Below are 17,974 nucleotides of genomic sequence, written 5' to 3' on the forward strand. Positions count from 1 at the left end.
CAAAGATTTTTCGTCACAACAAATAAAAATGTTATTCTGACAAATTGCCATTCTTTGAAACAAGAATGCACTAAGGACAATATTTTTATTACAAATTAGCAAGAAATGGTATCAAAATTTGAACTAATCCCATACACAGTACTGCAAATTTAAGTGGTCTCTCAAAAAAAGCAATTACACTTTTTTTTAGAATCATTAATGTTTTCAAATCATAAATAATAAATATTCTTAAAATATAAATAACTATTCTCAAATCTAATTTATTTTTATTTATTCATAGGGACAGCCTGGTTTAAATGGACGTCCAGGACTAGAAGGAATAAGGGTACTTTCATGCTATATTACTTCTTCAAAATAATTATCCAAACACAGTTCAATTGTTTTTAGGGTCATTGATTGGTTTCTCTTTCTTTCTTACAGGGAAGACCAGGACTAAAAGGAGAAAAGGCTAGTATATTTGACTCAGTGATTCTACAGTAAAATGACCGTGAATTAAGTCATTATACTGTACAACATGGAGCTGTCAAGCTTATCAGCTAGTGGCTAAATCCATTTAATCCTGACTGAGGCTTTTCAAAATTCAGAGAAGGCTCAAGCAGTGTAGATCATATCAGACTGCAGGACAATGAAGTTTTCTTACACTCTTTCTCTCTGTTATTCAGGGCGGCAAAGGAGAATGTGGTGCCTCCGGGATAAAGGGAGATCAAGTAGGTTTTATGTAAAAAAATTTCTGCATCTGTATTTTGCTTCCTTCATTGTTTAATGATGATCCTGTCCTTGATTCCCACAGGGCCCAGACGGATCTCCAGGACCACGAGGACCAAGAGGAGATAAGGTTGGCTTTTTATGCTTATTCTTATTATCCTCATCTCGACCCTGGACCACAAAACCTTTAGTTGTAAAACTTGTATATTATAAAGTTGTAATATACTTGCATATTATAACTGTACATGATTAGCCAACATGTGCATTTTTTTCTTTTTTGCCAAAATCGTTACAATATTAAGATAAGATTTATGTTTCATAAAGCCGTTTTATGATTTTCCTGCAGTAAATATATCAAAAGTTAATCTTTGATTTGTAATATGCTTTTCTAAGGACAATTTTAAACAGGATTTTGTGATAATTTCAATATTTTTGAAACCCTTAGATTATTCAAATAGCTGTATAGTTTGTTAGGATAGGACAATATTTGACGAACATACATCATTAAAAAGCTTATTCGTTTAGCTTCTTCACACCCTTCTGACTAAGTTTGTGATCCATATTACTTTTTGCTACATTATTTTGTCTGATGTTGTTAAACACCCTCACTGAGATTTTTTTGCCCACTTGATATGCATGGATTATTTACATGATAATTCTCGATACTGTAATGAAAAAATAAATAAGATTGACTGGTTAGGTTAGAGGGTGGCACGGTGGCTCAGTAGTTAGAACTGTCTTCTCACAGCAAGAAGGTCTCTGGTTTGAGTCCCGGCTGGGCCAGTTGGCATTTCTGTGTGGAGTTTGCATTTTGTCCCTATGTTTGCGAGGGTTTTCTCCGGGTGCTCCGTTTTCCCCCATGCGGTACAGGTGAATTGAATAAACTAAAATTGTCCATAGTGTATGTGTGTGTATGGGTGTTTCTCAGTAATGGGTTGCGGCTGGAAGGGCATCTGCTGCGTAAAACATATACTGGAATAGTCGACGGTTCATTCTGCTGTGGCGACCTCTGAAAAAAGACCAAGCTGAAGGAGAATAAATGAATGAATTTATTTTTGTTTTAGAGAATCTCAATATGTCCACATTTTATCAATTTATGTACAGTTGAAGTCAGAATTATTAGCCCCCCTTTGATTTTTTTTCTTTTTTTAATATTTCCCAAATGTTGTTTAGCAGAGCAAGGAAATTTTCACAGTATGCCTGATAATATTTTTTATGCTGGATAAAGTCTTATTTGTTTTATTTTAGCTAGAATAAAAGCAGTTTTTAATTTTTAAAAAAACATTTTAAGGACAAAATTATTGGTAAACTGGTAACCGCTGACTTCTCTCGCAATACAAATGCAAATATGGTTTTAAGTTCTGCAAGAGAAAAAAAGAAAGTTAAACAGGTTTGTGAAAAGTTATGACAGAATTTATTTATTCAAATTTCATAATACTTGAATAAAGCACAGTTAGAATGCAGGGTTGAATAAAGAACTGATTGTTTGAATCAGTACAGCATTTTCTTTACTAAATAAATGCTGTAAAGGCTAATGTTCTGTATTTGAGAATTAGAGTACAAAATATATATATATATATATATATATATATATATATATATATATATATATATATATATATATATATATATATTGCATTTGCTATCAATTGCTAGCAATTTACTAGCTAGTAAATTAGCATTTGTGTAGCTTGCTATATATTGTAACATGATATTTTAGCCAAATGAGAGAAAACCAAACATATAAACAAAGTGAGCGTAACATAAAGTATAGCTACAAAAACTTTGATTACAATATAATGAGCTTCATGCACTTACTGCCTCATATCTTTGACATTTGATGGTCAAAATCCTTCCCACCACACAATTCTGTGTTTAAAAGACATCCAATAGACATCCAAACATAGACTATGTTTGCTATTGTGTTGACGGACAAAAACAGAGTATTAAAACCATTGTACTTACAAGTGCACACTTGGCACAGCCCTTAATGTCAGGGTCACACTCTCGGGTCACTTAAAAATGAATACATTCCATAACGCTGAAATTACCTGAACAATAGTACTAACTGATTCACATAAAACCAATATCCATGATTAAATCACGTAAATCCACATAAAGTGCATATTACAACACCTCTGACCGCACTCACATATCTGTCAATCTGCAGTGAGACGGAACAGAGGCTCAATCTCATTATGAATGAAGAGTATCACACGTCGCCAGCGCAGTGAGGAAATGATCTCCTCTTCTGTCTCTGCACTCATGGAATGTGACTGAGGGATTTTGTGCTGTTCTTGCACTAGCTAAAGCAGTGAATCCAGGCCTACATGGCATTGTTCCTGTCTGACGGCTGTCTTTGTTCCTCTGGATTAGCATGAGGACAGGGGTTACTCTCTCCTGCCCTCCTCCTTCAGTCTCTGGGTCTGCGCTATTGGTTTGAGGACCGCAGCCGCAGCCGATTCACATTTGGAGAGCTTCAGGTTCCCACACAGTCTGCTCTCTAGTGACGGGGAATCTGTCTAGCTATGTTTCCAATGAAAACACATCATATTTGATGGCAGAGCTAACTTTTTTTTTGCTCGCCAAATTTAGAGAGAGAAAAAAATGAGCAAGTTTTTTTAATGTTGTAACTTAACACAAAGAAAGCTTGTGATTGTGTTACATTAGTGTCACTGGGAAACACTTTAAAATGTACAGTAGTTTCTTAAATTTTTTACTACTTCAAAACTTTTTTGCAAATGGTCATTATTAATCATCCACACAATAATTGTTTGTGTAGAGAGCTTTTTTATGTTTTCTTTTTTTATAGGGGTATAATTCTGTGTGCAATAATAATAATAAAAAAAATTATAATAATACCATCTCTTTCTTTAACGGGATGGTTCACCTAAAACTGAAAACTTGAGGTTTTTTTTTCGTTCCCACTTTATATTAAGTGGCCTTAACTAATATGTACTTACGTCAAAAAATAAATACAATGTACTTACTGTGTTTGTAATGTATTTGAGAACACTTGTGGTGCTTTTGAGTAGGGATAGAGGTTGGGTTATGGATAGATTTAGTGGTATGGGTAGGTTTAAGGTTGGGTTAAGGTGTAAGGGATGGTCAACAGTGTATTTACAAATGTAATTACAAAAAGTAGTTACAGATATAATTTCATGTCTTTAATCAAGCATAAGTACACAGTAAATACATGTTTTTACACAATAAGTACAATGTAACAAAGTATTAATTCCTATGTAAGTACATAGTAGTTAAGGTCACAATATAAAGTGGGACCCTTTTTTCTTTTAAACACGAAAGCCATTATTTTTATAAATGCTGGAAAACTGTAAACAATGACCTCTATTTGTTTTGTTATTATGGAAGTCAATGGTTACCGTTTTCTAACATTCTTCAAAATTAGTTATTTTGTGCAGAAAAAAGAAACTTGTAAAGGTTTGGATCTACTTGAGAAAAAGTAAACAACAACAACAAAAATAAGAATAATAGGGTGGCGTAATGGCGCAGAGCATAGTGCTGTTGGCTCACAGCAAGAAGGTCACCGGTTCGATCCTCGGCTGGGTCATTTGGCATTTCTGTGTGGAGTTTGCATGTTTTCCCCGTGTTTGTGTGGGTTTCCATCAGGTGCTCCAGTTTCCCCCACAGTCCGTATAGTGTATGAATGTGTGGGTGTTTCCCAGTGATGGGTTGCAGCTGGAAGGGCATCCGCTGTGTAAAACATATGCTGGATAAGTTGGCAATTCATTCCACTTTGGTGACCCCTGATTAATGAAAGGACTAAGCCAAGAGAAAATGAATGAATGAATGATAATAATAATAAATGTTGGTGAACTAGCCTACCCCTTTAGTTTGGACAGCAACACATTTCTTGTCATGTTTGGCAACTATTTTTTTCCAGTATCATTAACCTTTATGATTTAAAATCTATAAGTATTTTAGAATTGACTGTTTTAGAATATATTAAACTATTAACTATTTATAAGTATTTTTAAATCAATATGTCAGTCATTATTTTTCTGTCAGTCTTTTGAACCATTTATTTATTTGGATCTTAAACTATAGCATCTGAATGGATTTATCCTGTGGACTAAGTCAACATTAGAAGTGGACCAAAACCTTTCATTAAAGTTTCTAAAAGCATGTACTGAACAATACCTGATTTAATCAGCTTTTTATTTGTCTATAAAACATAAAGTCACAAAACTTGAAATGTTCAAACACTCAAAATTGATTTCTTGAGCTTGGTTTTTTTTTTTTTTTTGGCTGTACATTAATACAACATGTTGTAGTCTGCAAACCATTTTGTGTGCTAGGAATATTTTATAGAAGGAAATAAAATTTCACTGCCCTAATGTGGTCCAGAGTAGAAAATGTTATATTGTTATAGCTCCACCTAGTGTTGGAGAGATGTGTTTCTGAATTATCCTGCCACATTTAGATCTCAACAAATAAGGATCCTCCCGGCAAATAGACTTTAATAGATCTTCAATATTCTTAAAATAAAAGCATATTTAGTATATTAATCAGTATCACAGACACCACATTACAAGTTAAACTTATAATGAACAGGTGTTTACCATTACTGGGTTGTGGCTGGAAAGGCATCTGCTGCATAAAATATGCTGGAATAGTTGGCGGTTCATTCTGCTGGCGAACCCCTGATAAAAAGGGACTATGCTTGAAGAAAAATGAATGAATGAATGTGATAACTGAATTTTAGGGTTGGGGTTGACGTATTTAAATACAATTAATGGGTAATTGAATAAATAATATAAACAATTCTCATTAACTTCTGGCCACAGGTGTATCACTTATAGCAACAACTCTCACAGATAAAGTGTGAGAATAACACGTTTATGTCGGTCTGTCTGTCTGTTGTAGGGATTGACTGGCAACCCTGGTGACACTGGCCCTGAAGGCCCTGTTGGATCTAAAGTAAGGATACTGTGTCTCAGTAATAGGATGTGATGGGAAATTATAAATTGCGAACATGAAAATGATAGAAGGAATGACAATAAGATCTTTTCCAGGGTGAGCGAGGACCTAGTGGACCCACTGGCCCTCCAGGAGATCCAGGGGTCGGCTTTCCTGGTGCAAAGGTAAGAAAATAAGAGGCGGCAGATCAAAAATGATTAAAAATGAAAGTAAAACATATTTGTTTTCTTTTAAATACACTAAAATTCAAAAGATTGGAGTCAGTAAAAACGTCTTTTGAAGAGTAATAATATATTTAATCAGCTTTGATGCATTGAAACAGATTTCTGTTTTAAATTAATTGTGTTATTTTAAACCTTCTATTTTTGAAACATTTCAACATTGATAACCATTAGAACTGTTTCTTGAGCCTCAAGTAAGCATATTACAATAATTGCTTCAGAAATCCTATTAACGATGCAGAAAATTCAGCCTTGCACCACAGTAACAATAAAACAGAAAACAGGTATTTATAATTACATCAATAATAATTGACAGTATTATAGTTTTCACTTTCTTTTAATCAAATAAATTCATTCTTGGTGTGCATAAGAGACTTTATACTCCATAGATGTATATAAAAATAGTCATACCAACCCAAACTTTTGAGTAGCAGCGTATCATTATTCAGGTCTTATTGTTTTATCATGCATGTAAATATGTGTTTTGCTTCTTAAGGGGGAGAAAGGTAGCCAAGGCAGGCCAGGGCCCACTGGACCTGTTGGTATAGGAGAGCCTGGAATGCCTGTAAGTGAAGTGATACCTCAGTAACAACACTAGAGGGAGATACATATCCACAATTTATGTTTTACTGCAACTATCAGACACCTTATCTATTGGGTATGTACGGTATGATATGCTATGATTTTATACATGTTTGTTAGGGGCCACCAGGAACTCAAGGTGTTCAAGGCAATCAAGGGTTTCCTGGCGAGGGTTTACCAGGACAAAAGGCAAGAATTAACAATGTGTTTGACCTTGTGAAGAATTAAGTGTTTGATCGTATTAAATGTGTACTGATGTGTGCTGTTCATCTCTTGAGAAAATACAAGCTGACAATAAACAAACTATTCCTTCAGGCTCATGAACACACTTTTTTTTTCAAAAAGCATATTATAATATAAGAGTTTCACTTTTTAAGTATGCTTTAATAAAGTTTATCTTTAAAGTAGTACACTTAATGTGTTCACTAACATAGTAAAACATGTAAAAAACTTACTTATATTATAATAATTATAATTATATGATTATATAAATATTATAACCACAATTAAACATCTGAATAAATGCAGTTCGTAAATAATATTATGTCCATTAATAATCACTCCTAATATATTACTTATGTCATTGGTTGATCTTTATATTTAAATGATGTTGTAAATAATGTAATGATGCATCATTTTTTAGGGTGACAGAGGATTTGAGGGCCCTAAAGGTGTACGAGGACCTCCTGGGTCAAGCATTAAGGGTGATAAGGTATAGTAAATAAAAAAAAGATATATATATATAATTTTTTTTTATTAATAATATTAATATTTAAACCAGCTGATTTAAATATTATCACTTGATTGAATAGCCATTATCATTTATCATCCATCCACTTGGTTTATAAACTATAGATCACGTCTACCACAACCCTTAACCAAACCGTCACAGTAATGTAAAACAGATCTAGATCTGGAGTCTTCTCTATTAGTATAGCTGATTAACCATGTAGACGGATGATACCAGTAAAAGAAGGCCCCTACTGGCCCATATTTATCAGCTGATATCCACTGAACACCCATGCAACCGAGTGATAACATTTGAAGCGGGTGAGTTGACCATGTTTAACATGTTGTTGAGCATTATAGGATTCAATAAGTGACTTTTCTAAGTGCTTGTTCCTCTGTTCTGTAGGGTAACACAGGAGAACGGGGTTTACCTGGACTGGTGGGATTTCCAGGAGCTGGGATCCAGGGTGAAAAGGCAAAGCAGAATTCTAATTTATCCATAGGCTGAACCTAAACATTTTATAAAAAAAAAAAAACACACTGCAGCTTTTATTTTTAAAAGTTTTTGTTATAACATCTCTTGTTACAGGGGGATCTAGGACCTATAGGACCACCTGGACCAAGAGGCCCTCCTGGAGTGGGCTTGGTTGGCCCAAAGGTAATGTTATTTTTAGTGCTCAAATGTTAAATGCAAAACCCTTTAGAGACGTTTACAAAATACTATCATCAAAAATACCTAAAGTGCTTTTAAAGGGATGGTTCAACCAAACCATAAATTTCTCAATGTGTGGTTTCAAACCTGGCTATCAAAATAGTTGATTTTAATTCAACCATTTTTATGAATTGTTTACATTTCTTTTACAAAGCCGATGACAATTTGACTTGACAACTTAAGACAAATGTTACGTTTTTAAGTTTAAAAATTACTAAAACTGTATAAACTGTATAAAATGAGGCTGTCAAACAGCATTGTGTGTAGCATCATTCACAAAAATACTTGACCTTGGCAATTAGTTACAATGACAAATGAACACATTCTCTGATGACACTGATCAAACAAATGAGCACTTAAACTTGGAATGATAAATAGTGAAAAAAGGAACAAGTGTGTCATTAAATAATGACAATCACAAAACAAACCCTGACAACAGTTACTGGAAACTTACAAAAGGAAATCAAAAAACAACAACACATCCTCATTCCATAACTAGTTGAACAGAGGAGGCAAATGCTTCTCGAGGTGAATAAAGAAGTGGTAACAAACAGACTTAAGATTCTGGTGTACTTCAAGTGAAATAGAAGAACAAACTGATAAGAAGAAAAAAATCACAAAATTTTAAAATAAATTGAGAAATAAAAATTAATTTTGCTTACAAAAATATAAACTGCAAATGGTAAATTAAGTTGAGATATAAAAATACAATTTGAAAACAACAACAACATATTATTGTTGTAATATATTATCCATTAATTGACTAAAAAGCAAATCCAAATAAGCATTGCAATTGACTGGCCTGTATTTGCAAAGGCAATGCTATATATATATATATATATATATATTTTTTTAATTTATTTATTTATTTATTTTTCTTCTAAAAATAAAATTTTTACTTTGCAGCTTTTTATTTTAGTTTTTTATTTATATAATAATAATTTATTTATTTTTCTAAATTAATTTTCATGGCGATTAGACAATCAGTGGATGTGTTCTGGAACTTCACCTTCTTTGACCTGCAGTCCCCACAATCACAGTGAAACTCAGAATTGACACTACATTTGCAGACAACACCCAAGAAAAAAAAAACTGAGTGAATGGATGGATTAAATACATATAGGATGGTAATTAACAAGACAAAGAAATGTATGCAACTAAATAGAAACCACAAGAACAAATTGAAATTGTCAACAAAAGAAATTGAAATGTATAATAAATAGAAACATGACTCCTTTGTGTGGTGATTAGTGATTAAGTAAATTGTTTTACAGGGAGATCAGGGCTTTCCAGGAGAATCTGGACCACAAGGAGAGAGAGGAATAGGAGAACCAGGACCAAAAGTATGTACACAAACCAAATCAAACATTATCTTTATGTTGCCATGTTTATGATGTCAGCATTTTGCATGTATTAGTGATTTATTGCTTTGGTAATTTTAGGGGGAACCAGGACCAGTCGGAGCACCTGGTATTCCTGGAATTCCAGGTGAAGATGGTTCTGTAGGTCCAAAGGTAGGACACAACAACCTGGGTTACAGTTTTCTTGTAATATAGTTACTGTTTCTTTGTGTAGCCAGTTAATTGTCTCTAAATCCTGCATAAATATCAAGTTAAGTCAAATGTTTTAAGGTGCGGCTTAATGACTGTACATGTTTCTGTATCTACTGGAACGATAACACTGTCAAGAAAGGCAGGAAATATGAGAAAGCACTAATAAAACATGCATTGTATTCCTGTTTACAGACGTTTAGTAACATGGGCATGCCTGTCTTTTGTCTATTACTTTAGGGTGAGATGGGTTTATCTGGTGAAAGAGGTCAAGAGGGCTCACCTGGGAAAGGAATTCCTGGTGAAAAGGTACAATGGCAGTTTTAATAAAACAGTTGCTTACCTACCATGACTGAATGGATCAACTGAAGTATGAATGCAGGTTTTATAGTCAGTCAGTGATTTATATATTGAGTGAGTCATGCATGCAAACAATCATTTCCAGGAGTCAGTATTTGTATTTTTGGGTGATAATGAGACCAGTTTATTTGCTTACATTTAGTGGAGCCTTTATGTTACCATAAAATGCAAACATTTACTCATTCTCTAAATGCAGTGTGATAATAATTGTGTAATTGTCACAAAACTTTGAAATAGAATACCTCATCTCATCACGTCATCTAATTTTGTTTCAAGGTTTTTCTGTCACCAAAATACTTAATATTATTAAAGATTCCTATCGTCACTGTAATTTGTGTTTGTGAATGCCTCAATCAGGGGGACAGAGGTGATAGAGGATCTCGGGGTCCCCCAGGAAGCTCTGGAGCAGCGGGACCACCAGGGGCCAAAGTGGGTAAAATGGTGGCCACACCTTAACACAGACAACCTTGTTTTTACATTGGGAATGTGGAGGTTAATGTCCAGGTCGTTGTGTTAAAGTTTTGGAATGTGATATTTCATGGTCAGATGACTTCTAAGGAGATCATAAAAGGTGGTTGTACACTTTTATGGTTGCTCATAATCAGCTCTTTAACATCATCAATCAATCATTCTTCAGTTGAGAGAACATTCATCCATAGACCCATACATTTGAAAAAGAACAATATACATTCTCTGGACTTCGTCACTTAAAATCTGGAAACATGTGGATAGGAGCAATGCTGTTCTGATGTGAAGGGTTTACTTTAATAAAAAATCTACCTCATCAGTAACAATTGTTAAATATAAATATCATTGGTTTTTAAAGGAACAATATATATTCAAAGGAATATATATATATATATATATATATATATATATATATATATATATATATATATATATATATATATATATATATATATATATATATATATATATATATTAGTAAGTTGAATTCAAAATTATTAGACCCCCTGAATGATTATAATGTTTATTTTTTCCCTAATTTCTGTTTAACGGAGAGAAGAATTTTTTTCAACACATTTCTAAACATAATAGTTTTAATAACTTATTTCTAATAACTGATTTTTTTTTTAATCTTTGCCATGATGACAGTAAATAATATTATATTTAATAATATACAGCTTAAAGTGGCATTTAAAGGCATAACTAGGTTAATTAGGTTAACTAGGCAGGTAAGTTATTGTATAACGATGGTTTGTTCTATAGACTAAAGAAAATAAAATTAGCTTAAAGGGGCTAATCATTTTGTCCTTATAATGGTGTTTAAAAAATTAAAAACTGCTTTTATTCTAGCCGAAATAAAACAAATAAGACTCTGTCCAGAAGAAAAAAATATTATCCGACATGCTGTGAAAATTTCCCTGCTCTGTTAAACATAATTTAATTAATATCTAAAAAGAAAAAAAATTCAAAGGGAGGGTTAGGGTTAATAATTCTGACTTCAACTGTGTTTGTGTGTGTGTGTGTGTGCGTATATATATATATATATATATATATATATATATATATATATATATATATATATATATATATATATATATATATATATATATATATATATATATATATATATATATATATATATATATATATATATATATATATATATATAATATTTTCCGTCAATAATATTTTCATGATATCCAAAAAATGTAATTTTCACTTTCTGTTATGTGTATACAAAGCATAATTAAATATATTCTTCAAATTGCTCTTAAAACAAAGGAAATTCTGCTTGATTTTTGACTAAGTAAAATAATGGTATGCGATTATTTAATTTAACTTGAACCACAATATCTTAATCTTTGAAGTCACAGGATAAATTAAGAGACATTCTAAAAAGTGGCAGCTCCACAGGTGACATAAAAATCCATGAAAATCCATAATAAAGTGCCAACTGCCACAGAAATTATAGGCCATGATCTGCCTTCTACAGATTTACCTGCATGTTCAGAGATCGCTGAAAAAAGGACGACTTAGAAATGCCACTCATCTGGCTTGGCATCTTCACACACCTTTAGCCTCAGGCAGATTCATGTTTTAACACTTTTGACATTAATGTACCTGTATTTAATTCTTTATAATGATTGTAATAACTTGCATAATTATGTTTGTATCCTTAAATGTGTTGGAGATCATGACGAAATCCCAGACAATTTTGTTGTTTGGCAAAAAGTTATTTAGGGTCAAGTTTTAAAGAAATAATATGACCGTTTATTCTGCACATTGTAATATATACTGCTTACATTGTGTAAAATAATAGATTTAGCTGCGATAATAAGATATTTTGTTTCACACAAAGGGAGAACCAGGAAGTTTAGGAATGATGGGATTACCAGGACCTTCAGGTCGAGGATTACCTGGTGCCAAGGTGTGTATAAGCCCCATTAAGTGCAAATAACGATGCTATTCACACAAAATGTAAAAGAATGATATTTGTACAAAAGTAAAAAAAAAAAAAAAAAAACATAGCTAAACAATGAGCAAAGTTTGTCAAAAAATCCTTTGGCCAACATGGTGGCTATTTGCATTGTTATCTAAAGGTAAACCTTATTGTATGTATTGTAAATATGCTCTTTACATTTTGTTGATTTTGTGTGTTTTTCATTAGGGTGAGCCAGGACCTGCAGGCCCTCCTGGTCATGTTGGAGAGCCAGGTGTTGGGACTACAGGACCTAAGGTTATAATCTCAAAGAAATTAACACATAGTTTGATAAGAGTCTTTTCATGCAAAAAAAATCTATATTTGCATGTGTCAGGGAGACAGAGGAAGTCCGGGACCAGTAGGACCACAAGGAATGAAAGGGGATGGATATCCTGGACCACAGGTGTGTAGGAGGGGAAAAAATTATGAGAGCAACACTAAAAAAGGCAAACCAGTAAAATGTTTATATATATATATATATATATATATATATATATATATATATATATATATATATATATATATATATATATATATATATATATATATATATATATATATATATATATATACGTATATTATATATTCCTTTAGGGTCTTCCAGGGTTGCCTGGGCTCCCAGGTGAAATTGGGCCTGAAGGACAGGGAATTCCAGGACCAAAGGTAATGGCCATTATGTAGTTCTCAATAAATTAATTTCTTTAACAAGTTTTTCAGAAAGTGAAGTCAGGTCTAGCATTTTATTCAATCTGATAATAATGTTTTTTTCAGGGAGACAGGGGCTCACCAGGGGTTACTGGCCCATCAGGACCTCCAGGAATTGGACTGCCTGGACCAAAGGTTTAAAAATACTTTTTAAAACACTCTTGCTTCTGGAGGGCTACTGTGCAGCAAATTGTATCTCCAACTAGCTCCAAAACACTTGTCTCAAACTTTATGAAGCACTGATTCAGGTGTGTTTTTTTAGGGAAGGAGCTAAGCTCACCAGAACAGTGGTCCTCTAGGAGCAGGTTTAGACACTTTTGTCTAAAAAAATAATAATTATTTGCTCAACATAAAGCATGTTCTCAATACACATATATAGGGTGCCGTTGGGCAGCCTGGTGCTCCTGGTCTTTCAGGCCCACCAGGAGAGGGAATTCAGGGTCCCAAGGTAAGACATTGAGACCTGCAGGCCTTACTAATGGTTTAGCAGCTTAAACAACAAGAAAGTCATTAATATACAAAAAATTTATATACTAAAGCTTTAGCATACAGATCACTAAATTAGCTTTTGTCTTCACAGGGTGACCCTGGATTTCAAGGGCTTCCTGGCCCAAGAGGCCCTCCAGGTGATGGTCTGCCAGGGGAGAAGGTACTATAAAACACTGACTGGATTATACGTAATTGTTAATTTGTCGTTGCATTTCAAATGTAACATAACTACAAATCACAAATGTTTTAGGGGGACAGAGGCCTATCAGGAGAGCGTGGGAGAAAAGGAGAAAGAGGAGAACATGGAATGCCTGGACAAACAGGATCCAAGGTAAAAGCTTGTTACCAGTTAACCAATGTTGACATTACAGTTCTAGATCATCTCTGTAGGGTTGTCCAGACCTTTAAGAGCAATTTTTAATTGAGATTTGCAGAGGGTCTGAAGAGAGCACATACATTGTTGTATAACTCTAGATCAGGTATGATCTTTAATCCAACTCAAGACAGTCTCCAAATGCTCTCAAGTCAATAGTAAGAAAATGAAAATCAAGACTTAAAACTTGCATGTTTTGGTCGAAAACACACTAAAATAAAGCATCCTGAAATTTACTAATAAAATTCTACTTAAATTTTAGGGAAAGCCTGGAGAGAAGGGAGATCCTGGCCTATCTGTGAGTTAAAACATTTTCCTCAGTTGTTTTTTTTCATCAGAACACTCACTAATATTGTACAAATAACACTGAACTATACCTCGCAGAGAGAAGAGGTGATCAAAATAATCCGGGAAATATGTGGTATGTTTTGGTACTCTAACACAAACTAAATGGGCATCCTGTGTTAGGTGGAAACACTTCATTTTTGTGTGTTTTCTCCCAGGGTGTGGTGTGAAATGCCGGACGAGTCCACTGGAGCTGGTGTTTGTTATCGACAGCTCAGAAAGTGTGGGTCCAGATAACTATGAAGTGGTGAAGGATTTCGTAAACTCTCTGATTGATCATGTGTCTGTAAGCCGTGAGGCCACACGTGTTGGGGTGGTGCTCTACAGTCACGTGGAGGTGGTGGTGGCCAGTCTGCAACAGCTGTATGACCAGGCTGCTGTCAAGACTGCTGTGCGCAGGATGCCATACCTGGGTGAGGGCACCTTTACAGGGAGTGCCATCCGACGGGCAACTCAGCTGTTCCAAGCAGCACGACCAGGAGTTAGAAAGGTTGCGGTTGTGCTGACGGATGGCCTGGCAGACAACCGGGATGCAGTGAGTTTAAAAGATGCTGCAGAAGGTGCACACAGTGCTGGGATTGAAATCTTTGTAGTTGGTATTGTGAACAACAGTGACTCTCAGTATGCAGAGTTTAAGAATGAGATGAACATTCTGGCATCTGATCCAGATGAAAATTATGTCTACTTGACTGATGACTTCTTGAAACTGCACGGTATGTATTTCTGTATTTCTTTTAAAAGGGGTGGTCCAGAGTTTATTTTTTAAGGCTTGGTTGGTTTTATAAGATGCACAGCGATGTGTGCTCATGCTTCATTTACAGAAAATCACGTTATTTTTCATATACCTTACTTTGATTATATACTGCTACTCAGCTAACATGACAACGTCACTCTTATTTCCTAGTTCCTCTGAAATGCCCGCCCTCAAGAGGCTCTGATTGGTTCAGCTAATATAATGTGCTGTGATTGTGATTAACAGGCAGTGTTTGTGACATCTTTCCTAGTGATGTGGAGCCAGATTAGATGTTAGCTGTTTCAATTTGTGCATTTATATTGGCCTGTTTACACTGACTGGTACGGTACGGGTCATTACGGCTCACCTTTATCAGGCTTGATTTCCACTACCTAAAGAGTACCAAAGGTGTACGGCAGAAAGTTTCAGTAAACGTCATTCTCACTCAAGGAAATCTTGCTCAAAGTAAAGCTGTACGAGTCATTCACATGTCATATGAGAAGCAGTTCTCACAAAACAGATGCTTTATACACATAAATACTTGTGTATAAATGTTCATTACTAACCTTTCCATGAACAGGATTTTATTTTAACTGCAGATCAACGATAGAGTGAAATAGCCTACAGTAACGTCTGCAATTATATAAAATAAATAAATAAATGCAACATATATGATCACATACAGACCCTTACAGTCTATTATATGTTACCAATTACAGAAAAACGACACACAGCATACATTTTGTCCTTATTTGGCTTCAAAAACAACATAATGCTCAGTTAGAGCAAACCTCTCATATGTCTTTAATCTTCGCCAGCACATGTAACCCTTTTGTTAGAAATTAATTCCATCATTCTGAGTTCATATAGTCCAAAAGGCAGTTTGTTAATCTTTTAGGTTGCTGAAAGATTCATTTGCTCCTTTGTTTTTTCCGGCTTCTCCTTTGTTTTTTCGTGCTTCACTCTCGTGTTTGTTAGTTTCATCAAGACAACGACTAGGTTTGTCTGAGCTCAGGTGAACCATGGCTCGTTATTATATGCATATAGTAGTATGGTGTAATGTCTCGATTGTGTTTTTAAAAATGGCGATTATTTTTGTTTTCATTCTTCTGCTTGTGTATGCACGAGGGACGCTTCTCTGTAAATGAATTGCCAAATCCAGCACTGAACTTGGTGAGATTCTAGAAGCTGTCTTTTGTCAAAAGCTAGCTAAATTTTTTTTTAGAATTCTCTGGAACATAACTAAAATTAAATTGTAAGCACTTTTCTTGTGTCGTGTCCTTAGGAAGCCCAAATTCAGAAACAGAAGAAGCTCTGTGGAAATAGCAGCCTTTGGATGGCATTTTAGCTTTCTCTGCTATAACATCACAGCACCTCTGGCCACGCCCCTTTGCTGTGCAGGGTGTAGGTGTGTGACCTGAAGCGCTTGTAATCTCACTAGCCCGGATGTCTTTTTTGTAGTCCTCAAACTTCGTTGCTTTGTAAAAGGCAATTTCTCCCTTTGCATTGAACTTTGAACGCCTTACATTCAGAGATGTTTTTTATGTTCACACAGCTACATTACACATCAACTAAAGTTTAAAATACGATATGAACAGTGGAATATGATATGAATGATAACATGAATAAAATATGATATGAAGTGGACCACCCTTTTAAATATAGGGCTTGTTGCAAAAATAGCTTAGACTGGTCTTGAAAAGTTAGTCACCAATATATTCTTCGGCAAATCTGACTATAACCTTTTACTTTTTAACTAATTACCACTTTGCTAACTGCTAGTTGGTCAAACTAGGTCATAAGATAGAGTCTTAACATGGTGTCTGTGTTTGTGCAACTGGCCCCTGCTGTACTTGGTTAAATAAGTTAATGTGGTCTTTTTCAGCGCTGGAGAGTAGATTGTTGAATCATATCTGTGAGCATGACAATGGAAAGGTCTTCAGCTCGAGTGGCAAAACAATCCATCCTTTTGGACCTGATCCTGTTCCAGACAGAACTGAGCCTCCCACCAGTGATTATTTCATCACAGAGGGCAAAGAGGTCATTCATCAAACTTCTACAATTGACACAATAAATTGCAATCTAGGAAAAAAAAGTAACTATAATAAGTTGATAACAAATTTCTCTTCATCACAGGATACACCTCCAATAGACTTTGAGACTTTGCCCCAGCAACCTGAAGACTATGATGACATTCATATTGACACTAGCTATTTTGATGGCTCTGTCAACGAGATTCCTTGGGTGACAGAGACCCCAGACGGAAATAAGACAAGACAACAGTCGTCCATCTCAGTAGTAGGACCTCAGACACCAATTAACTGGCACCATGTTCAAGAAAGCAGTCCACCTCCAAAAACTCTACAGCCACCTCACCCTGACAACTCGCTGAAACGTAAGCACACTTATATTGTCTGGGTTATGCATTGCTTCCAATGAGTGGCATGGTAGAGTTTAGTACAATACAGATTGGTATTGGTAACTTTGATCAGTCTTGCATTTTCACAGGCAACAATATTCTTACATGATAGGCATAGTCGGTGACAGAAACTTTTGATTGACATTTCCCGTGCAAAGAAATCCACAGGGGCTATTGACATATCTGTTGCAAGCTCAAGTTATTTATTTCAAATGTAGATGTGTGGCAAACACATGCAAATAGAGAGAGGAAATAGCACCACTCATGCTTTCCGCACATTTTAGATGGCCTTGTAAACAACAATAGTGGACATACAGCCAGAGGCGGACTTAACCAATAAGCAAGGTAAGCAGCCACTTAGGCCCCCAGGAAATTAGGGTAGCACAAACGCCTCACAGCAAGAAGGTCGCTGGTTTGAGCCCTGGCTGGGTCAGTTGGCATTTCTATGTGGAGTTTGCATGTTCTCCCCATGTTGGCGTGAGTTTCCACCGGGTTCAAAGAAATGCAGTTTAGGTGAATTGTTTAAGCTAAATTGTCCATAGTGTATGTGTGTTTATGAGTGTGCATGAATGTTTCCCAGTGATGGGTTGCAGGTAGACGGGCATCCGCTGCGTAAAACATATGCTGGATAAGTTGGCAGTTTATTCCGCTGTGGTGACCA

General features: G+C 35.0%; 1 protein-coding gene across 4 annotated transcripts in view; it reads left to right on the forward strand.

Annotated features, from left to right (window-relative positions):
* Nucleotides 1–17,974, forward strand: part of col28a1a (collagen, type XXVIII, alpha 1a) — a 45,378-nt gene that overhangs the window by 24,068 nt on the left and 3,336 nt on the right. For all 4 annotated transcript variants that reach the window (XM_087294429.1, XM_087294430.1, NM_001348047.1 and 1 more), the window contains 28 exons: nucleotides 281–325; nucleotides 421–447; nucleotides 663–707; nucleotides 791–835; nucleotides 5,593–5,646; nucleotides 5,742–5,810; nucleotides 6,364–6,432; nucleotides 6,570–6,638; nucleotides 7,093–7,161; nucleotides 7,585–7,653; nucleotides 7,768–7,836; nucleotides 9,165–9,233; nucleotides 9,333–9,404; nucleotides 9,681–9,749; nucleotides 10,158–10,229; nucleotides 12,127–12,195; nucleotides 12,436–12,504; nucleotides 12,584–12,652; nucleotides 12,844–12,912; nucleotides 13,021–13,089; nucleotides 13,334–13,402; nucleotides 13,535–13,603; nucleotides 13,694–13,774; nucleotides 14,079–14,114; nucleotides 14,201–14,237; nucleotides 14,320–14,874; nucleotides 16,780–16,934; nucleotides 17,031–17,289. In XM_087294429.1, the coding sequence (XP_087150555.1) occupies nucleotides 281–325; nucleotides 421–447; nucleotides 663–707; nucleotides 791–835; nucleotides 5,593–5,646; nucleotides 5,742–5,810; nucleotides 6,364–6,432; nucleotides 6,570–6,638; nucleotides 7,093–7,161; nucleotides 7,585–7,653; nucleotides 7,768–7,836; nucleotides 9,165–9,233; nucleotides 9,333–9,404; nucleotides 9,681–9,749; nucleotides 10,158–10,229; nucleotides 12,127–12,195; nucleotides 12,436–12,504; nucleotides 12,584–12,652; nucleotides 12,844–12,912; nucleotides 13,021–13,089; nucleotides 13,334–13,402; nucleotides 13,535–13,603; nucleotides 13,694–13,774; nucleotides 14,079–14,114; nucleotides 14,201–14,237; nucleotides 14,320–14,874; nucleotides 16,780–16,934; nucleotides 17,031–17,289 (2,518 nt within the window). The remainder of the gene's footprint in view (nucleotides 1–280; nucleotides 326–420; nucleotides 448–662; nucleotides 708–790; nucleotides 836–5,592; nucleotides 5,647–5,741; nucleotides 5,811–6,363; nucleotides 6,433–6,569; nucleotides 6,639–7,092; nucleotides 7,162–7,584; nucleotides 7,654–7,767; nucleotides 7,837–9,164; nucleotides 9,234–9,332; nucleotides 9,405–9,680; nucleotides 9,750–10,157; nucleotides 10,230–12,126; nucleotides 12,196–12,435; nucleotides 12,505–12,583; nucleotides 12,653–12,843; nucleotides 12,913–13,020; nucleotides 13,090–13,333; nucleotides 13,403–13,534; nucleotides 13,604–13,693; nucleotides 13,775–14,078; nucleotides 14,115–14,200; nucleotides 14,238–14,319; nucleotides 14,875–16,779; nucleotides 16,935–17,030; nucleotides 17,290–17,974) is intronic.

This window comes from Danio rerio, chromosome 19, assembly GCF_052040795.2.
Source record: "Danio rerio strain M-AB ecotype USA chromosome 19, GRCz13ab, whole genome shotgun sequence".
NCBI lineage: Eukaryota > Metazoa > Chordata > Actinopteri > Cypriniformes > Danionidae > Danio > Danio rerio.